General features: G+C 44.8%; 1 protein-coding gene across 4 annotated transcripts in view; it reads left to right on the forward strand.

The window, feature by feature from the left end:
* Positions 1–22,858, forward strand: part of NTRK3 (neurotrophic receptor tyrosine kinase 3) — a 220,555-nt gene that overhangs the window by 126,490 nt on the left and 71,207 nt on the right. The window contains exon 13 of one of the 4 annotated variants that reach the window (XM_071568925.1): positions 13,783–16,539. The exons of the other annotated variants lie outside the window; for them this stretch is intronic. Coding sequence (XP_071425026.1) covers positions 13,783–13,901 — 119 coding nt within the window. The 3' untranslated portion in view covers positions 13,902–16,539. Of the gene's footprint in view, positions 1–13,782; positions 16,540–22,858 lie in introns of those variants that run through there. 4 annotated transcript variants of the gene reach the window in all.

Raw genomic sequence — 22,858 nt, forward strand, 5'->3', positions numbered from 1 at the left:
TTTAATGGCTTAAAATCTTTGGGGATAAATTTAAGATATTAAGAAGTATTGAGATTTAACACATTTTTGCAGTGACATGATTTTGGGGGAAGGGATAAGGGGATAGTAATGGCAGGATGTCGTGTGGACCACTTTGTGCCTTCGTGGCAGGAAGCCCTACTGACTGGTCCCTCTTGATCCCTGCCATAGAGGTGCTGGGTGCTGGCATCACAGCTACAGAGCTCTTAGGCCTTTTCAAATTAATGGAACTATCTGAGAAGACTATGACTTCTCAATTTCTTTTTCTCCCCGCCAAACATAGCAAATCAAGCCTGAATCAGGCTGTTAACCTTTGGCATTCCTCTCTTTCCAGCCATGTTTCTCTCAAAGGTTATTTCTTTCCTTCTTGCACCATCACCCCTTTAACTGGAACAAGGGCAGGTGAGACCCATGGATTCCATAGCCCATGTTCTCACCTTGTCAGTCCAGGAGGAGCAGGTCTTGCTGACCTCTGTGGGCTGTGTGAAGCAGGGAGTGAGGGCTCAGGTGTTCCTTTGCTACAGGAATGGTAGCTCATTAACAGATAACTTTTATTGATCATCAGCTGCTTAATCAAAAACTCTATCACAGTTTGTTTCAATTGTTTTTTTCCATGTCTTCATCTCTGGAGAATCAGCTTGGCCAAAGTTAATATACTCACTGTGCAGTTGGGAAACCACTGCCACAGACTGCTATGTAAATCAAGGTTTTAGGAAGGTTTGTGTCTTCCTTCCCACATGTAGCAGGATGAATATATTGAGTGCGTATTCCTTTCCTCTTCTTGATGGAGTAAAATAGGCATTGGGGCAGTTGTGCTGAGTTGGGTTTTGACCTGCCTGGTGTGGCAGTACTGACCTCCTGGGCTATGCAGAGCCCGGGCTCCACATCTTCATCCTCACAGTCCCGGTACATTGATGAACAGCACAGCTGCTACATCTAGTGCTAATCCACCTTTCCAGAGGTGTGGTGGCCTTTATATCACCTTAAATAGCTACCAATATGTGCACCTGGACTGGTGGAGACCTCTCTCCCCTCTTGTAAAGGAATATTTGGGTTGAATCCCTCAGCAGTTAGGTAATGAGGTGAGGTCCTGTGGTTGACCAAGTGCTCGGGGTATAAGAGAGCTGGGGTGGAGGGTCATCTGTGTAGGGGTACACTGAGGAAGAGGGCATGGACATAAAATATTTGGGAGGTTTGAGCTGGGGAAGGGAGATGAGGGAAGAGCTGAGTTCCAAACCATAAAGGTAAAAGTCTGTGGAGCTGGACCATGCATTTGTTTTTGTTTTTTTTTTTTCTGATGATCTGTGTGCAGTGTATATTATATAGACAAGGAAGTAGTGACTTACAGCAGAAGTAGGACATTATGTCTCCTGTATAAACAGATTTGAGCACTCCTGAAATCAGTAGCTTGTATCTATTGCTCTTGAGCATTTTGCTGATACAGTGAGGGCCATGGCTGGAAACTCTGTGGATACTGACTTTACTCTTTTGGAAACTGAGAGCTCTGGAGAGGGGAAGTGAGGAAGCTATGCAGCAAGTGGCAAAGATATGTCCCAACTTTTGGCATGTCTTTAGTGACCAGCTCTGAAGAGTGTCAGGTCATTCTGAGTGGGGACACAGGAAGGGCTTGCAAGGGAAGCCCCAGACAAAAGTGCTGCTTGTTCCTTCCACTCCAAAATTATCTCAGTCTGGTTATGCTGAATGTCCTGATATGATAAATTTTCCTTTTGTTTTTTAATGTTTGCTGTATAAAATCATTCTCTATAACCTATTAGGCTACATATTCCATACTGGTTATGGTATTGCAATGACCTAATTTGATTGCAGAGGGTCGTGTCCTGTATAACATTACCTTGTTTTCTTAGTAGTCGATACAAACTCAATTTTGTTTTCTTTGAAAAGAAGGAAAGAGGAGGCAGGAGCCCAGCATCCACAGCCAAGCTTATACCTGCAGCTCTTACCTTGTTGCCTGTCAGGCTGTAATGGCACATGTAGTTCAGCTTGAGTGGGACCTGCAGGCTTATTTTAGTTATTTATTTATTTTCTTCATGGTACTGAAGGAGAAAAAGGATGGAAGCTACAGCAGAGAGGCACTCATTTGTAGCTGCTGGCACCTCTCATTTGCCTCAAGGAGACATTAATCAAATAGGCTGGACGCTCTCTTGGCGGAGCTTATCTCAGGAGGGGAGGGTTAGCTGTGTCTCCCTGTGGGACCTGGGTGAGTGTTCAGCTTTCTCCTTTTGTCTCCAGTTAGATGCTCAGTCCTTTGTACTGCTTTGTTTCACCTGCCTCAAAGACCCTCACCTGCCTTCAACATCTGTAATTTATGAGTAGCTTAGAGGGGAAAAGGAGGGTCTGGTCTCAATTTGTGTGGCTCATTTGCATGTGAAATAAGCATGTCACTTCAGCAGTGGTGCCAGCAGTCTCCTGGCCCTACTGGTCTCATTCAGGGCAGCTTTGACAGCTCCAAGGCTGTGGCTTCATGAGCAGTGGCAGGGCATGCTCATAAACTGGAAGTGTCACTGTGTTTTTGCAGAGCTTGTTCAGAAAATGGTGTTTTTCAGCAGCTCATAAAGGAGGTGTCAGCCCAGGGTTTGTTCTGTGGAAAAAGAACCTGGTTTTTCAAACCACTGAGTGCACGAGCTCTCAGCTCTGGCTCATAGGCCATCTCTGCTGACTGGGATTGCTGCTGGAGCAAATTATTCAGCTGATGGTTTCATTGCTATTTTCTGCATCAGTCCTGGACTTTCTGACTTTGTTCTTAGGGTATTTAGCATTCTCAGCCCTGTCTTTTCCTATGCTGTTGGACATTCCGTGGGCTTTCGATTAAAAATGGATCTGTTGTGGTGACAGTGCAGGAGACAGAGAGATGCTGGTAGGCACAATGGACCATGATTTGCAGCTGTAGCTGCACATGAGAGTTGAATGAATGAGTCAACAACTCTCCTGGTGTGTCACCAAGTAGACTCCCTTTTCTTAGGCCAAGGATCTGGTGGGAAGAGGCCAAGCAGTGGAGTGGCAGTGGTCTGTGTGGCTAGGGAAGCCTTGAGGACAGGAGGAGAGGGAAGAAACTGGACACTGGTCACTCATGTTATCCTCCTTGGCAGAACACGAGGTCTCCATGAACCAAGCACAGATTGAGCCCTGATTTGTTCTTGTTTCAAAAATATTTGATCAGAGAAATCAAATATGAAGTCTCTTTAAGAAGAGACAGGCACATGACAGCTGGCTGAGTGTTGCAATCAATGTATCTGCTGTGAAATGTTTCCTGCAGAAATATTACATCCTCTCTCATTTACTTGATGATCTTTACGGTGAATCAATCAAAAGATGCTGCACACAAATAGTTCAGACTGGGATCCTGTGGGTGTCCATTACAGAGGCATTTGCTTTATGTTAATGGACCTGTTGATTAACAAAAAAACATCGTTTTTTAACTAGAAAGCTGTTACTTGATGGCAATTGTTAGTATTGGCCTTTTCACTGTGCCACCTCCCCAGTACAGCTCTCACTCTGTGCCAATGCAGGTGACTGCTGCAAAACCCAGGTCTGCACTTCTGGCTAGAAGAGCACTCGCACCTCACTGAAAAAATTATTGAGGAGAACCTTCACCTGGAGGTTGGGAAGGGTGGAGAGAGACTCCTCTGTACTCAGTGTGTGATTTTACCACTATGTGCCTTGTTCTGTTAATTGTGTTTCTGCTCCCATCTGCCTTGTCATGTGGTGTCCTGGTGGACTCCAGCTGTCTGAGGAGGATCTTCCCCTGAAATCCCCAACAGGCCAAGGCTCAGCAGCTCCTTGAGGAGTCTGATTGGGTTTTACACTACCTGAGTACATGGGAGTTTTTATTTAGGTCTGTAAAGTCTCTAGTCTGTTGGAACAACACTGTTCATTTCCTTTCCCTACAACATGGACATTTGCCAAGTCTCCACATTTCTGGGTGAAAATTTGCCCATGCTGCAGTGTTAGTTCTTGCTTTTCTGGTGCTAACATGGCAAGAACCCCACCCAGCATTTTATGCGTTAGAAGATCAGGGTGATGCCCACTGCATAAATGATGTCCTTACCTGTGAAAGCCCCTTCAGCAAACTGAGTGGATCCAACCTAGTGATGACTGAAGCTGTGAAAACAAGGAAGCAGCATATTCAGTGCTGCCAGAGCTCTGGTGTGGCCCTGGAAACACATCCCAGGACAAATACTGTGCTGAGCTGTGTAACACAGCTCATTGCAGAGGCAATCACGCAGCAGGGCTGACTGGTCCAAAAGGACCAGGATTGTGGCTGTGGGTTGTGTTCAGTCTCATTCTGATAGTTGACAGCAGCTGTTCTGTTTTCTGGGAAGCATGCTGGGATCTTTGCTGCTCATCTGGAGGCTGTGGGAGCATTTGGTCCTCTCCCAGGCTGCTGGTGCAAAGCAGCACTGTTCAGTTTGGCAGGCCAAGCATTGCTTCCGCCCACTGCAGAGAGGACCAATCCCCCTGTGTCACTTGTTTGTCTCTGTCATTTATTGCTACAAACCAACTCACCCAGAGCTGTCCTTCCCACAGCTGGTGGGAGTCAAAGTGCCGAGGCAGTTAGTGGATTAGGGCAGCAGAGTGAAAACCATTTGGCGTTTCTATCCCGATTCTTCTGGGTGCCTTTAATTAGCATGATTGCTCAGCGCGGATTTTGCCATGTTCTTTAGCTCCCCTGGTTAGAATAATTATTCCCCCAGCTCCTTTTGTTCCAATTTCTGATCGCTTACAAAGTCTCCTGTTAAAAGCCATTAAATCTATAATGCGAGAGTAAATGTTTAGCAGCGTTCTGCTCTCAGCCCCACACGTGTCAGCTCGTGCTCTCCGGCCCCTCTCCTGCACTCCTCTGCTCCCTGCCACGTGCTCCATACTGCTGCATTGCTCTCTGCTTTCCTCTCACATGCCTCCCCACTGGCCATCCCACGTGTCCCACATGCAGCAGGTTGTATGCACACTCCCTGCTTTCTCTTGGCACTTTTGGCATCACCCAGCTTGGTTTCCTCTGTGCACAGGCTGTTTTTGACAGTGAGGTTGAATTAAGGGCTGAGAACTGTGATCTGTCACATTTAGTTGCATGTTGCAAATATGAAAGTGCCATTAGAAGTGTATGTTTTTGTGTGTTTTTGCCCCGGTGTAGGTAGATCTTGCTTTGAGGAGCAGCTTATCTATATAGGGGCGGGAGATGTCGTAGCTGTGGTGGAAGGCAGGACTTACGATGACAGATGATACAGAAGAAGAAAGACTTATTTGCCTTATTTTTTAAGTAAAGCTGTTTTCCTCTTTCTCAAGCATAAAAGTTTCTGGTGGAAGGAAAAAGGGTTTTGGATAGCCGTGTTCCCAGGAGTTTCCATGTTGCGGTGCCTCCCCACCTGGAGGCCTGTGAGCTCAGCCCCTTCACTGTCCCTCATCTCTGCTGGTATTTGATCAGCACATGCCAATGGCTCAAGTGGGGAGACACACAAAGGCTTACACAGAATGATGTGGTGTGAAATAAGATTGGGCTCAAGTGCTTTTAATGCCTTGTGCACTTAGGTGACTTGATGTGAGAGGGAGAAGGGAGAGAGAGAGACTTATTTTCAGACCCAGAATGAAACTGGGTCAGAGAAGGGTCTGTCAGACATGTAGTTTGTTAAACTTGAAGCTGACTGCTGGAGCAGGAATTCACAGCTAGACCACTTGCTGGGAAAAGCTTGTAGGAAAGAAACCCTTGTCCTTCCTCCCTAATTGACAGCAGCCACATGTTTTTGGCTTAGGTCTTCAACTGCTGCTCTGCCATGCTGTGCCAAACCTTCTCCACTCTGCAAAGCTCACCCTCTGCTGTGAGGTGGAGTGAAAGTCTCATTGCACAGCAGCAGGCCCCCATACACTGCTTGTAGGGCACCCCATTCATTTCATCCTGTGCTTTGCTGTCTGAAAGGAGATTCCCAGGTATTTTGTATATTCTCTTGTTAGAACATATCACATTTCATGTGTGTTATGTGGGAGCAAAGCCACTTCTCCTGCAGAATGAAGACCACCACAAATACCTGACATGCATTTGGGTGGCACTATCCAAATGGTCCCATAGGAGCTTCATGATCTCAGCATAAACTCATGTTTCCCTGGGAGAGCACAGCCTTCCTTGTACCCTGGGATATGTGTTTTAGTGTTTGTGAATTGTCAGAACACACCAAGACATGATCTTGAAACAAAACCTGGAGCCAGGACCTCTCCCTTTGGAAGTGTAGTGACACTCTTCTGATACATTTTGGTGCAGAAGGCAACTTATTTTGAGAACTATCTAGTGGGGCAGTTTTCAAGAGCAGAAGAGTTGTGGTGGCAGCCTTCATTTTCAAAACAATCCACAGAGTAGGAGGACTGAAGAGACAGAGATGAAGAACAATAATTCCAGACAATGCAGCATCCAAACTGCCTAAAAAGTCAACAAAACCTTGTTCCTCAAAGCTCCCTGCTGTTGTCGCTGTGTTTTAGCCCTCAGCTCTTCCTGTTCCCATTTACAGCTCCTCTGTAGTGCTCAGAGCCTCCTTGCCTGCTAAAATCTCCTGTGCTCCTCAGTTTCCATCCTCAGCTTGTAAACTCCATGAAACCATGTTTTCCCACAGGATGTTCTTCCTGACACTTCAGACTCTAGGGCTTGTACCACTCCTGGGCTTCCTGGAGGGCAGCTCTGGCCTTTCCAGATGACATAAGGTGTTGCTGGAGCAGATGGCAGAGTAAAGAGACTTGAACAAACAAAGATTTATTCTGGTACTTGATCAGTTGCTTCGCCAGCTTCCTCCCATCCTCTGAAGAGTGGGAGGGCATCACTGGCAGTGCCTGGGCAGAGAAGGTCCCAGCTGCAGACTGCAGCAGTTGTGTGCATTCCTATCTACCGTGTCTCTTGGTGTCTGCTCTCATATCCCAGCCTGCTGGCTTCCATGCACTTCTGTCCCCTTCTAGACCCCAGAGCTCCTGGAGACGGTGGGAGTCTGGGAGCTGGGGCTATTCCCTGTTGAATGTTCTCAACTGTCATTGGTTCCTTTGGAGACCTTGGAGAAAACTTGTTCCTGCTCTGTGCCACTGCTTTGTGGTCTTTATAATGTATTTAACAGCTCCTTCCTCCCCAGGGAATGAGCAAGGCGTAACAAATTAATGTTTATGAAGCACTTTTCAGCTGAAAAGAAGTTTGCAACAGAGCTGTTGCCATTCTGACTCAGGGGCTTCCTTTGCTGGTTGGCTCTTTGATGTGGCAATGTGTGGTACTGGTGGATCAGCTGAACCATAATTGGAATTAATTGCAGTTAAGGAACATGAGCCCAGCCAGACTCTTTCCCAGTGGATATTCAATTCTGGGCACATTAGTCAATGGTTTCAATAACTCCATAAAATGCTTAGGGTAACTATTGCTATCTGAAGCAGCTGGGGAAGAGGCAGTGTCAGAGGGACACGAATACCTGTCAGGCAAAGTGGAAATGAGAAGCTCTTGTAGCACTGCGCACAGTGTTTAAATTGGCAGCACTCTGAGGGCTGACTTGAAAAAAAAAATTAAAAATTGACGAAAGAATGTATTTGAAAACCAAAATGATGAAAATTATGTATTACTTGTTGGGATGGGTTCTTTCATGTCGAGTCCCTTGGGCTTTGTGTAGTGCAGAGGCAGCAAGAGTGCACAGTGGTGAGAACTGGGGACTTGTGAAGGCAAGGAGACATGTTTTTTTCCCGTGAGTGGTGAGAGGAGAAGGCTCATGGATCTGTCAGTGCAAGAACACAGAAGGACAGAGGCAGGGCAACAGCTGGATAATGCCCAGGATGTCAGCTACCACAAAAGATTGCAAACACTTTCCTGCAGCTTGTTCTCATGGCTGATCTGCAAACCCCAAGAGTTGTGCCACATGTATTTGCACAGCCATGGCTGTTGTGAGAGACAAAAGAGCCATTCTCTTTGCTCAGGGACCTTCTCTCTGACCTAGTACCACTGAAACGAGGCAGAGACTAAGCTCTGAGTGTCATGGGCAAAACTGCTGGGTGCCCAGTCCTTCCCCCTTTCCCAGTCCTCTTACAAGTAATTTCACATACTTTGGCTTCAATCTAACAAAAACAAAACTGATGAGGCCCAACTGATCTGGCTGCTTTCCATCATGCAATGGGCCTCTGAGTGGCTTTAAATAGCTGCACCTCTGTGCAGCCTGGAGAAAAGCACTGGCTGTGCCTCTGGACAAACTTTGGCTCAAATCACAGGCCATCTCAGACCTCAAAATAGTATTTTTTTCATCCTTCGTCTTATATAGATTTTTCTTTTTGCCTTCTTATTTTTCATTTTTATACCCTGTTAAGTGCTTTCCTACTTTGGGGCTTTTCCTAAGGGGTATTGCTGGGGAATCTTGGAGCTCTGCCTCCTGAGCTATCAAGCTACATCATTTACTATCTTGGAACTACTCCATTCATGAAAGAGTTCCAGAGAAAACAAACTTGTGATCCTGGCTAATATGGACATGGCCTGCATTAGTGGCGGCAACAGTAGAAATGCAATGGATACTGGAATTTCTCCGACCAAAGGTTTAATGAATCTTACAGAGTCTTCAAGAGTTCACTGCGTGGAAAGCTGTGAATGCTGCCTTTTCTCAGGGAACATTGTTTGGCTGTTGAGTGTCTGCAGAATTCTCCTACCCTTCCTCTGCTCTAGTTAAGCATTAGAGAAGTTTAAGTAGAAATGAGATCTGGATCCATTTGCTTTCACTCTTTCTCTTGCTCTCTTCCATCTCTTCCCTTTCCTGCCCTCAAAAACACGTGTGGTGGTGCAATCCACTGCTTGTGATTTTGGGTTATGGAGAACATGAAGATACCTCAAACCATAGCTAGACCTCCATCTAGCACATTCCCAAGAGGTTTCCAGTGACGTCAAGTCTCATTGATTAAAGTGGGAGACTCTTATGCCTGAGGTTACACCATGGTAACTTAAAATAAACCAAGGTGAGCTGCTGCAGAGGGGAATAAAGACTCTGTTTCCAAGAAAATGAATGATTGTAGGCATTTCTGTACCTCTTGGAGCATTTCTTTGAATCTAAAAGAGGTGTTATGTATTTGGAGGTCTGCTTGAGATCTGTATATTGGTGTGAAATCCATCTATGGACTAAATTTTGTTGCTGTTCTCCATTGTGGTCAACAGTGATGACCTTGTGTAATTTAGAGGAGATCCAGGCTTTTTGACTTCAGCTTGGACAGGTGAGGAGATGATGTGCTTATCTGCAGCTGAGGGTATCAGGGAGAACCTCCCACTGTGCTGCTGCTGAGCTTCTGTGACCTGCTTTGTTGTGGCAAGTGGGGCCTCAGGCGGGGTTGCATCTTGCCCTGCTATATCGTGGGAGGGGAAGAAAAGGAAGGTTTTGTTTCCTAGCCCTGCAGATGCATCCATCCATGACAGAAAACCTGGACCACTATGTTGCTTTCCCCTCAGAGACATATCAGTGCTGACTTTGACTAGACGGATGGCTGTTTCCTTCACTCTGTATGTGGGCCAGACTTGATGGTTTTCATGCCTTCTTTGATGCTATTCATACTTCATATCTGTGCATAGAGAAAGATAAAATGTACACTGTTGTAGTCTCCTGTTGCTTTTCCTTTATATCATAAATTCTACCATAACGCAGAAGAGAGCTCAGAGTTCTGTTGCCTAATGTGAGCTGTGTGGATAGCAGTGTTATGTTTGGCCAGCTTGTTGCCCTTAATTTGCTATTTTTATTTAACCCATTTTTGCCAGGCATTACATGGCATCCCGTTGCTTTTCTCATCTGTTCCCACAGCAATTTATATTGCTGTTTTAGAAGCAGGTTCCGTCCCTGGGTTTCAGAACTGATCTGCACCACCTCTGCTGTGGCAGATAGGGATGGTGTGAGGAGCTGTGCATCATTTTCTGCGTCAGTCCCTTGCCTCCCCATGTCACATTCCCTGCTGCTCTTCTCAGGTGATGTGGAACAGCCTCAGGTCTCCAAAGCCCTAGAAGCATGCTGTATTGAATGGTAGCAATTTTACCAGAAGGCAAACAGTGAAGGCAAGGCAAAATATATGGTTTGTCTCATTAGTCTTCCTCACTCAGGGGAGGAAACATGTTCCTGGCAGTTCACTGTCTGTAGGCTAGATTGGTATGGGCATGGGGCAGAGTGCCCAAGAGCCACTAGCCAGGGTATTGGGAAACACAAGACAGCTCTGGAGGATTAAGTGGATGGCCAGGTTTGAGGACAAAAACTGAATGCATAGTTTGGTTGCCTTCAGTTTTCTTGTCCTTTCATTGCCACATCCATCCAGCCTGCTTAGAGAAATACCCCATCTGCCCCCTCCATCTCAAGCTATTAGAGCTGCACAGCAAATCTGAGCTCATTCCTCCTTCCCTGTTCTCCAACACTCTCCATACATTTATTCCACTACCATACCATGGCTATTAGTAGAGACAGTATTATGTTTTAGTTTAAAAAGTGATCTCACTAGTAGAAGGAAAAGCACAAATTTAATCTGTCAGACCCTTCTTGGTTTTATAGGTCTTTGGACATGCTTTTGATTTGAATCTACAGGGTGGGGATTTTTACCTCCTTACTATTTTCAGGCTTGCATATTGGAGTTTCCCTCCAAATCTACCACCAATGTCAAAGATAGCATTTTCGCTCCCATTTTCCAGCTGGCACTGACAAATGTGAAACTCTACAAAAGGGACTGTTTATTTCCCCAATTCCTTCTAAGAAGTTGAACACCTAGTTCTCTCTCTCTCTTTTTTTTTCCCTTGGGAAAAACAGAAAAAAGTAAAACAAAACCATCACATTTTTAAGACAATTCTAAGCCAGTTTTTCAGAAGCTAATAGCTTTGATGGTAGATTACATTTGTCATAGCGGCATCCAAACTCTGAACCTGTTGAGATTCACCCATTTTAACCCTCAACACCTCAGTGAGCATCATCCATCTCACATTTGACAGTGAAGACATAAACGTGGCAAGAGCCTTGTTGGTTTCTGCTCCATACAAGAGAATGGGGTTAAAGGTAGCAGTACAATATAGGAGACAGCAATGAGGAAGAGAAAGAAAACCAATCAGGAGAGAAGCATGTGTTTTTTTCAGATTCTTTGGGGACTTGAATAAATCAGAAGGAGAGGATGCCAAAACAACTGATGCTGCATTGCTTTCCCAAGTCAGTGGTATATGTGTTCAGCCCCTAAGCTTCAGAATGTAGGCTGTCCTCCTGCCGTGCTCCCAATTGTCCCCCAGCAGAGGCTGCATGTCTGTTGTGGGATAACCCCTACTGCAGCCCTGTTCTGCAAAGACTCTGCTGTCACTGGAGGTCCCTGCAGCTGCAATTCACAGCATAGTGCTGATGGAAAAGAGCAAAGCCCTTGGTGTCCCCACCCTTAAGTCTTGCTGATCTTTCACATGTCCCTTTTCTGGGACTGTGTGTCCCCAGAGACATTTTAGGTCTGCTGAATGTGGTCCAACAGAAGTTAAATTGCCTTAATTTAGAAGAGCTAAGAAATACAAAGAAAATAAAACAGACAGGAGTTCTCCTTGGAGATGCTTGGTATTGTTGAGGATAGACTTTCCCAGCTGTCCTTTGGTGGCCATAAAATATATTTATATTACGAAAAACAAAACACGATAAATAGGGATGTTCAGGGATGCCGTATTTATTTGTGTCCCAGTGACTCTGATAAGAAATGAGCTTAGTTTACATATACACTTCCCAGCTTCAACACTTTAAACCATGAGAGTTGAGCTAGGCTCTTTCTCACTACTAATGATATTTCAAAGCTTGGAATTTGACTATGAATTTTGTTTATGACACATGAACCAAAGCTGATCCTGGCTTACTCTCCCATGTGGATCAGCCCTTAAGGGCCACTCAGAATAACAGATACCTTCCCCCAAATAAGTTTAAACAGTTCCAAAGCAAACAAACAGCTTTTGTCTGCATCCTCAGGTCCATCAAAGGAGGCATGTGTTTGATGAGCAGATGGAGTAGGATAGTGCAGGGAAAAAATACAAATAGATAGAAAAAATAGAAAGAAGAAATAGGAAAACAAAATCCTCTAGCTGGTGTAGATTTGGTGTGAGAAAATTTCTTAGCCTATTGGAAAGCACCTTTCCTTCTGAAATAATTCTTAATGGCATTTAAGCTGCTCTATACTGCCCTAGTGATGCAAGATTTGGGCAAACTTAGGGGATTTGTTGAGAATCCTGTGACCATATATGGAGCAGGAACATTTTCCAGACCTTAGAGTAATTATGTAGTTAAGACATCCCAGTAATTTTATTGGAAAAACCCATTGGACCCATGAGAATTTGGCATAGATGAGAGCAATCCCAAGGATCCTGCCATGGATGTCTTGGTCATGGCAACTTAGTGGATCTGTATTGGGGGTTTTGGTACTCTGGCATAGAAGCCTCTTACATCCATGCCCTTGAACTGAGCAAAAAGGAACTTCACTGCAGTCTTAACAGCTGTCTTCAGTGCCCTATGCCTATTCCTGCGATGTCTCTTTCCAGTCCAGTTAGGATGGCCTCAGTTGTAGAAACACCCTTACAAATGGGTATCTGAGAAAGTAATGTAAAAAATGGTAAGGTGACACCTGAAGACAAACACATGGGCCTCTTCTGCAAGGACTTGATGAATTTAGAACAAAAGTTAATAGAAAAGAGTGTTTGAGTCAGGAAGAAGGGAAGTGTAGGGAAAACATCAGGAACAGTGAACCAGAATGTGCCCTCCTTCCGTCAGTCCTTAAGGAGAGGGCTGAGGGACTGGGTGCCTCAGCAGATGGATTCCCTCCTGAAGCTCAAACCCAGTGCTCCACAACAGGTTTGCTCCTTCGAGTTCAGAGAATTCTTCTCCAGCAAATATTCACGTTTATTTGGCTTCAGACAATAATATTCTTCTTGTCATGCCTGGATTTCCCTCATGGATGGAGGATCCATAGCGCAGGAGGGTCTGTAGTTAATATCCAGTTATATCTATATTAGGACCATATATTAGCAGTGAGTTTCCCTGGCTAGGGCATTCCAACATTTTGAAGAGATGTTTCTCACAGTCCTTGAATATATTGTATTTGCCCAGTAAGTTTTTTGGACTGAAGGAAGGAGTTTGCCTGTGTTATATACTCCTGTTATTTTTCTTCCTCATCTGGCCAGTATTTCTGGCAAATCCTAAACCTTCAAATCACCTTTAGAGAGGTGAGGTTGTGTAAGGAGAAGATGCCTCCAGTATGCAGGGTTCAATGTAGATGGGACAGCTGGGATTGAGAGGTCTATAGGGTTACGAATGTCAGGTCTCCCCAGCCTTGCAATGGTACTCTTTGCCTTCAGGAGTGTTATACCAGATTAGATAAATCATGAGAGAAAATAGGCATAGGAAGGAATCTCCATTTTCCTCAATGTCTGCCTACGGGAAAGATGGACTAGATAGGAATTTGGACTTAGGGGGAACCTCTAGGAAAGAGTTGTTCCCAATACTCAGTCCAGATCACTTGCATGCCCTTGTCCTCAGAGCACTTGTGCCTGCACGCTCCACATGAAATGATTGCCTGTTCTTTACAGAAAAGACAGAGGGAGGTAGCCCTGCCTGGAGAAGACATTTTGGCTTTAATTTAACAGCAGCTGTTTGCTAGTTATTAATTTGGTTATTTTTTATATAATTACATGTGTGTCGATATCTCTCTCTTTTTTTCTAGTTTTACTCTTTTTTGTTTTTTCGTTTACTTTATTTTGCTTTTTTCTTTCTTCTGTTTTTTTTCCCCCTTTAGGTTTCAGAGAAATTATGTTGAATCCAATAAGCCTCCCTGGACATTCCAAACCTCTTAACCAAGGCATTTATGTTGAGGATGTCAGTGTTTATTTCAGCAAAGGACGTCATGGCTTTTAAAAACTCCTTAAAAGTCCCTGTTCTGATGTCAAGTTTATAGGCTGTGCCCTCAAAATGGTGGGAAGCAGTAAGCGTGGTCTGTATGGATTGAGGTCTCCTCCTAATAGGACTCTACAGCCCTGCCTGTACACACGTTAAAGCCAACTAAAACTGTGGTTTTCTGTCACCAGAAAACAGGGTTGTTCTTTTCCTCCAATGGTCGCTGTGTTCGTTAAATATTCCTGCAAGGCACAACAGCAGCAATGAGAGCAAATAAAGAGAATTAAAACCCAGTTGAAAGGAGTCATCCTAATAACACAGTAAATAATTGTACTTTTGCTTTAAAATAAAACACAAAACAAAAACCAACCAAGCCAACCAAACCGACATCTTTAGTCATGTCCTCCCTGCTTGGAGTTTTCCTTGTAAGCTTGTGTCTTCGCAACACCCAGTGAATGCTGCCATCACCTCTTACGTGGCACTGCCATGGGAGGTCTCCCAGAGTGAGCCAAGGCCTGGAAGAAACTAAAGCAGAATGAAGACTTTTGGTAAGAACAAAGGCAGCCCCGCTCCCAGTTCTTGCACAGAAAATAATGTTGGAAGCAATGAGGATGGAAAGAAAAAAGTATTTGACTACTCTGACAGGAAGAGAGTGTGGTTATCTTTGAAGTGCGCATATTTTAGGAGGCTTTTTTTGTTTGTCTGTCTGTCTGTGCGTGTTAGAGCAGCTTGTTGGATCTGACTATATCACTATCGTACTCTGGTCTCTCCCTGCTGCTTAAATGATGAGCTTTATCTGAGGAGCTGCCTGGACTTCCCGCATGGATGGAGAATCCATAGCGCAGGAGAGTCTGTGTTCTTGCCAGGACTAGAGCAGTAAGCAAAGTTGAAAAGCATATCAGACACACGCAGGTCCCATTTGCGGGACCTTTTCCAATCCCCTTTATCTCTCCCCTCTATTTCCACCCCACTAGAGATTGATTGTAACCCAGTCACATATACAGAACCATAAGCTCGAGGCTGGCTGACTGAAAGAGTGGAAAAAAAGTATTGTATTTCTTCTTCTCTGGCAAAAACAGGAATATCAATCCTGTTCTGGCTGATATTCGTATTCTCTCCTCCTCTCCCTTCCTACTTCTGTCTTACTTCATCCAAAGCCTCTCAGATGGGAAAGTAAACCCTTTTATCCTGTCCTCAAGAGAAGCCAGTCGCCCTTGCATCAACTTGCAGGGCTTTCCTTGGACTCTCTGGATGTCACCTGTATAGGAAATACAGATTTGCTCACATATATGAGTGATAACCGATAAGCAAAGCAGTTTTTCTCTAGAGGATAAAAAAAAAACCTTCCAAAACCTTCAGGTGTGGCCAGATCCTTTTGAGAGGAATATTGGGCCAGGAGCTTGCTCACCAGCCACTCAGCTTTGCTTGCCTTCTTGGTGGCCTGAGATGACCTTATCACATCAGGGGTGTCTCTAAATTCACCAGCCTTCATGGGTCACTGCCACTGGAAAGAGTCATGGTCCCTTTCCACCAGAACTGGGCAAAAGCCCCATAATGGGATGTTCTCCTTCATCCTGCCTTTACAGGTGACCTGTGTGAACCACCCTGGACATTGCCAGGAGGTTTTAGTATCAGCTGTCCCATAGGGATGTCCCTGGGAATATTCCATTCTCTTGCTTTTTCTCCTGGTTAATTTGCGTAAAAAGGTAAAGTGCAATAGAAGAGTACTGGAGAGATGGTGGCAGATTGCTTTAAGTTAATGGACATGCCTTAGGGGGTATCTGCGTTAGTACGAGGAGACCTGGCTCAGGTTGGATGGCTTCAGAAACCATGACCAAATCTCCCAGCAATGTTTCCTGCCCGCATCGGAGCTGGAAATGCAAGAGGTGCACTGCCAGAGAGGACCTACGGCCGTGTGTTGTTGACACCTCAATTCTGCAGATTCACAGAGTGAGGAGAAGCTTCACTGAGCGTGTGAATCACTGGGTGCTTGTCTAAACTGAATTTCCCCATCTCCTGGAAATCGCCCACCTGACCTGGGGATGTCTTGTCTGTCTGAACTGTCTCCTCTCCCTAGCACTGTTCAGGGGACTCTGCTTTCAACTGTGTGTATCAGTCGTAGAGACATATCTGTGGGCCTGGACCAGAAGCCTATGCCCGAACACCCTAGCAGAGGAAGGGTTGAATTTTGCAGCTCAGGTCCATCTCTACTTAGAAGAAATCCTCCGGACCGTACAACATAATTAAAAGCAGTTCTCCCCACTGTGATAGATGTCTCAATTTGTTTAACACCAATTAAAGTCTCTGGTTCCTCACTGCTGAAAATGAAAGCCAGTCGTGGCTGTTTGCGATTGGTGGCTTTAAGTAGCAAGTCTAAGGATGGTTTGTTTTCTTTTTTTTTTAATTTTATTTTATTTTTATTATTGTAAATCATTACCTCATTTTCTGTAAATGAAATTCCTCCATCTTTGAGCATTCTTATCTTGCCATAACTATCATCCTGTGCTAATGGGAAATGGGACGGTCCCTTTTCACAGAGACTATAGGGGTGTTCAATGTCTAGTTTCTTAATAAACACTTTATTTTCTAACGAAACAGGTGCACCAGGCCTCTTCTTTGAAGATAAAATAAATAAACATTCAGAATGACATGTCCTACAGTCTGCTTCTTCACGAGATGGTCCTTGTGTGGGGATTTTGGTTTGTTTTCTTTTTTTGGTGGGTGTGGAAGGTGGGATTTACTGTTGCGATGGGAACATTGCTCAGGTGTAGCTGTTGTTTCTGTCACTCTCCTCAGGCTCAAAGATGTTTTCTTGCCTAAGAGCTTAGCTGCTGGTGATCTCAGTTGACAACATGTTGAGTTTTGTATCTCAAAATGGTCATATTCTCAGGGACAAGCTGGTATTGCAGGGAGATTGTGTCAGGATTTGCCAAGAAAAGTTTCTACAGTTAGCAGAAAAAGTTTTATTAGAAGTCTTATCTCTCAGGGAGCTTGACAGTGAAAGATTGTTCTGGCTGCAGTGCTTTTGTTTCAGGACATGTTGTTGCTTCAGGTCTCCTTGCTTGGCTGTGCAAATTGATCACCTGTTGGGTATTGGATTGTTGTTCCCTCCTCAGGAACAATTAGCTGCCTGTTAAACTAGCAAGGATGTATTTGATGTAGAAGCAGCGGGGTACAGGCGAATGCTGCACTCAGGTTCCCCATCAGTTCATGTGTGGATGGTTGGATCCTCCAGTACAAGAAAGGAACCATTCTGCAGCATGTGGGACTTGGCATACAGATGTGTCATAGTGGTTGTGTCTTAGAATTGTTAACAGGAGGTATAATTTATGTAACTAAATGCTGCTGTGCCAGCCTGCAGGTGACTGTGGGCATGAAGCTGGGGGTGTGTTTGAGCAGATATCAGTGGATGGTGCTGGAACCCTCTTAGAAAACCTGGTGAGTTTTGATGAGCAAATTAAAAACATGTTTTCCAGCATCCTTCTGTTCCTGTAAGTTTCTGGCATGACTTTCAATCAAATGTCTCAAAAATGATTCTATGAGTGAATTTCCACCTGCCATTCCCTTCTAATGACTGTGTCTCTAGAACTGGTTGGGTGCTGTGGTATGCACGATTAGCTGATGGCTGAGACCTTGAGTTTTCCAGGAATGTCTACAATTATCTGAGGCAAATGGTTGTCTCCTGACATAACCTTACACAGGGGATGAGCAGCTGAGCTGCATTTGATTTCATCCCTGTTTCCTTTTCCTTTCCGAGGTGTGGGAAACAAACATGAATGTTGAATGCTCTTCCTTTTCCTCCTTGCTACTCCAGGTTCTGTTATCAGATTTCACAGTCCAGAAACATTGCAAATAACAGTTGATCAGCCAGTTACTTGGGCTGCTGGTATGGTCAGCTTTGGTTCAGTTTGCTTTGTGTTTCAGGGCAACTGACTCCTCACATATGAATTCCCAAGATGTTTCTGATGCTGCCAGTTCCAAAGGAGCTGGCTTAACTAAGCTCACGGGCTCTAACATGCATTGCAGAGGGACTGGGCCCTTGTTTCTTCTTGTTTTTCTTCTTGGTCATCTCTGTTGCCTGAATTACCCATATGAAGGCTTTGTGGTCTTCATGACAGCAGAACCATGAGTTCATACTGCTGTCCTGTTCTCCCTCCCTATGCTGGCTTCAAATGAGTCTTGAGCTGATTTCAGAGCTTGTTACTGAAGAAGCTTGGGGTACTGGTTTGGTAGGGTGCAGGCAGTGATACCTATCAGCTCCTCCTGACAACACAACCCTGCCTTCTTGTTTCTTGTGGTGTGTGGAGCCTGTGAGTGAATAAGCAGAGAAACAAAGTTTTGATTTTCTGTATTTTGACTCTAAAAAGATTGAGTCATGTTTCTTTTAGTTCATGCTTGAAGTGACCATGATGGGCACAGTATGTTTCTAGCACTGTAGCTTTCTGCAGGATGGAATCAGCACATGACCTGGTGGGGATCTCAGGCTCGGACTTGCTGCAGGGCACTGTCTGATGTGTGTGATGCTGCAGGTCATGATTGGCGTATGTTGAGTCTCCACAGCTGTTTATTCCCATTGCACCGACTCCTGATGTTCCTTGCTGCTCTGTTGTTTATTTAGATGTGCTTTTGAGGACTCACCCCTTCTTTCCCAAGAGTTTGGAGCTTCTTTTGAAGGTGGTGGTTTTATTTATCAGCAGGTCTTCACTGTTTCCCTGTATCTGTGCCCTGCTGTCCAGGGAGGAAGAGGCAGCATTCCTGGGAGCTGTGGGCTGGAAACTGCCAGGAGACTACTTCTGCTGATTCAGCAAACTGCAGCAGTGCATCAATGCTCTGCTCTGACTTGTACCCAGAACAAGGTGCAGATCCTCGGGGTTAAGCCCTGGCATTAGCAGAGGATAAAGAGGCCTAGACACAGTAGTAAAGCTAAAACCCATGGGTTTGAAGGAGCAGCAGCAAGAGACCATACAAGAAATCAATGCTGAGTGACTTCATTTTTCTTAACATTTGGAAGCACTTCTGGTGCAGTTTGTGCAATGAGCCAGAGTCCTTATCCACCGTGTATTTACCAGTGCCTGCAGAGCCTTAGCAATCAGAAGAAAAGTTTAACAAGCTGTGTGGAAGTGCATACAGCTGTTTTGAATGAAGGAGAGTATGACAAGAGACCAGCACACACACAGCTGGTAAATGTGCTTTACCTGGTGAAGTGACAATGTATCCTTTGCTGTTGTGCTGAATTTTGCTTTTCCTGTATCTTTTGTGGTTTCTCCAATGTCATCCCCCCTACTTTCCTTATGACAGTTGGGCTCCTTGGTGGTGCCAGCATGTGTTCTAACACCACAGAGCTAGAATAAGTCCCAACCCACACTCCCACACCAGTAAATAACTGCAGGAGGGTTCCTTCACAAAGATGATAGTCTCTAGCATTTAAGCACAGTGCAAGTACAAGACAACTGTATTTGAATTTTGGTATTAATTTTGAACTTGTGAGTGTAACTGCTGACTAATCAGCAGGAATAAATTTTGGTTGTTCAATACAAACTGGAGGGATTTGTTCCAGGCACTGGTTAAATTACTTGCTCTGCTGTTAGTGAGTCATTTGTGACCTGTGTCTGATTCCTGCAGAGAAGTTGAATTTTTGTGAGGATTTACTTATGATTTCTGAATACTTGGCCTTTTTATTCTCAAAGGTTTTGCTTCAAATATTCATGCTGTGTGATGGGTGCTGGTTTTACTCTCAGGTTGGATGAATGAATGTTTTAGATAGGCAACCAGAGATGCAATATATAGAGATGCCCTTCAGTCATCTGGTTATCCTTAGTTCCATCTTGGGACTGGTACCATCCCAATGGGGTCTGTCTGCAGGCAAGAAAAATTGCTGTTGCCTGGGCCTTTGGAGTAGTTAAGAGCTTGTTTTCAGAGCATGTAGCTTTCATGGTTCCAGCCTGAATTCTGGGAGCAGCCTGTGTCTGACCTGTGTGTGGGTCTCCATCCACTGATGGTAGCACAGCCAATGCTGGAGGTCAGCCTCATTCACAATGAGTCAGGGAGAGCCAGACTGGACTTGCATTAGGCTAGGTAAACTGCCAGGATGTCTGAATAAACTGATTGTGGCCAGGTCATCATTATCTTAAGTGAGTCAGAGATGTGTCCAGGCTGTATATTAAGATAATTGTGAGAGGGAAGGATGTTTGCCATCCAGGGACAAGGCCAATGAAGTGGTGGAATATATTGCAACATTTGATAAAAGAGAGAGGAAGCTCATGATCTTGCAAGCTGATGTATCCAAGACCTGGTCTTGTGAGGATTCAGTCCCTGGTGCCAATCACAGGCATGTAAGGTGACATTATGATCATGCAGTGTGCACATGTGAGGTCTTCTTGCTAGGGTAAAGAATTGTACCTTTGCTCAGGTTTCCTCATGAAGCCTTGTGGCCTGGCAATTTTAGAGATATTCTGAATCTACAGAGCATTTTGGATTTGCTGCATCAGTGTCAGGCAATATTTGGTGATGTAGGAGCAGCTGTGCATAGTCACTTCTTTCTTGATAGTGCCTGGTCCAGTTCCCAGTAGACTTCTGAAGGTGGCTGCAGGTTTGCTTTGTGTGTCCTGAGAAACATTTGTTCATCAGTTAGTCCCAGAGGGTTTGAAAGCTTAAGAATATTTAAGCTCCAGTCACACCCTCAGTACTCCTAGAACAACTCCAGAGGTATGAGGCCCCCAAGCCACCACATCTCATGGTGCACAGATGTTGCAGGCAACTGGGAAGGGACTCGCTTAAAGACAGGTGAGTGTCATTTTTCTTCTCCCAGGGAGCTGTTGTTTGTGATGTACTGAATTCAGACCTCTAGCAGCAATTATTTTGATGGATTTGCTCTAAATGCATAAATGATAACTGACTGCATTAGACAATATCAGTGAGAAACTGTCAGTTCCTGCTCAGGAGAAAGCAGGCTCTTCTGGCTGGAAATAATGCAGATCTGGCACTGTGTGGGAGTGGAAAACCAGAAGAGCCAAGTGCCGTTGGAGACTGGGGTTAACGCCCACGATTGCTCCTGTTCGACCACCCAGGTCAGGTCTGGCGACTGGAGGATGCAGCCAAAATGCCAGCAGGTATGGCAGAACTGTGGGAGGTTTTTGGCATAACTGTTCACTTCTTTAGAAAACTTGGGAGCACAGAACTGCCAGGGTGACTGATGAGAGTGCCAGCCTCTCATTTCCATTAGTAATAAGCTAAAAAAGGTTGTAGTGTGTCTTAACCCCCCTGCCTGGGGCCAGCACCACATCCATCACAGACAGATAGCCTCTTTTGCAGTCATATGACATGCTACTCAGTCCCAACAGAAGATCTGTACAGCCACAGCTTCAGAAGAAGGTAACCAAATCCCTGACAGTGTATCTTGGATGAAAGTACCATCCTATGGCTGGACTGAGTTCAGTTTAATCCTGTTAACCTCAGTGGGGACTCCTGGGAGCTAGATACTGTTCTCTATAGGTCCTTAAGCTTCTCTGCATGGTTGTAATTCATGGAGCATCAAATGCTGTGCCAAATTTCCTTCTCTGGATTCAGTGGTGCTGGCCTGAACCTCAAAAAAGCTGAGCAGATTGATATCAATAGCAGTCTCACAAGGGAAAAAGAATATCTCTCGCCAAAAAGACAGAGTCATCCTTGGAAAATAGAAAAGACTTCTGAGCATAAAAGATACCATCAGATGTACCCAAGTAGGTAAGGACTGACAATGTACCTTCTAAGGAAGATCTCTAAGACTCCAAAGAGCAAGGAAATGTGGTGACCATGAGCTGTAGATACATCACAGACTGAAACCTGACTCTTTAATCCCAAAAGGACCACTGAAAACAAAGAACTGCACAGGAATATATTTGGATGATCCATTGAAGGAATAGTTCACCCTTTTTGGGCATGTCTATACCCTTAGTTTATAGCACTGTGAAACTCAGTTTGTCGTCTGTCTGGGCTGTAGAGAGGGTGGCATCCCAAACTTGCTGGACATAAGCCACAATGGACTTGGCTGCCAAGCCACCCCTGTGTGAGACTTCTGCATCTCTTGCCTGCCCATTTCCCTGTGGTCCCTTCTGAGTAAGAACAGATCCTTGTGGGTTGGAGCTTTCACCAGATCTTATCCAGCCACATGCTTAGGTTCCTCAACAAGAAATCAGAGAATGGCCATCTCTGCAGTTGGAAAGGAATTAACATCCTTGGAATTGCTCAAAGTGGTGTTCTTGTCTGGAGAAGTAAGTAGACCTTCACTGATCATGGTGAAGGGGTGAGTGTATGTTTGTGTTTGTATGCATAGAAGGAATCAAATACTCATAATGGAGAGGTGGTGTTAGATTTCCAATGGAAGAGACACATTCATTAAATGTGATCTGCAGCCCAAGGCAGAGAACTGGAAGTCAGGATGGTAAAGCCTTCAGGGGATTAAGCTGGGGCATGGAGGTAAGTTTTGCTGCATCTTCCAAATCTGCAGTTCTGCATAGATGACTGAAGTCCCCTATAGTGCACTGATGGATGAGAAGAACCTGGCTCTGAGCTGGTGCTGGGTGTGATTCAAGACAGCAACTCTTGAGACCCTCAGTGGCAAGCATATCCCTGTGTCATAGAAACTGAGCTGGTGTCTCCCACAGCGCTCACCTTCAAGCTCAAAACAGCTTCTGGGTTTGGAGAGAAGCAGGGAGCCACAAGGGTCCTTTCCCAAGGGACATCCAAGCCCAAGTGCAGGCATTGCACATACTGCTCCCTGCTCCCTCACAACCCCCTGAAAAAAAGACTCTTTGTTCTAGGAGATATAGATTATATATATTTTAAGGCTTCATGAATCATTCATAGCCCAAAGATGAAACTGAGCATCAGAGCTAAGAAAAGGCTGAGGCTGTGAGGCGAGGAACCTTCCATTATTTAGTGTACTAAATCTTGACCTGGTAGTACCTCCTTGAAATCTTGTCTTTGCTTTGGGAAACCCT

Source organism: Pithys albifrons, chromosome 13 (genome assembly GCF_047495875.1).
Source record: "Pithys albifrons albifrons isolate INPA30051 chromosome 13, PitAlb_v1, whole genome shotgun sequence".
NCBI classification, from domain to species: domain Eukaryota; kingdom Metazoa; phylum Chordata; class Aves; order Passeriformes; family Thamnophilidae; genus Pithys; species Pithys albifrons.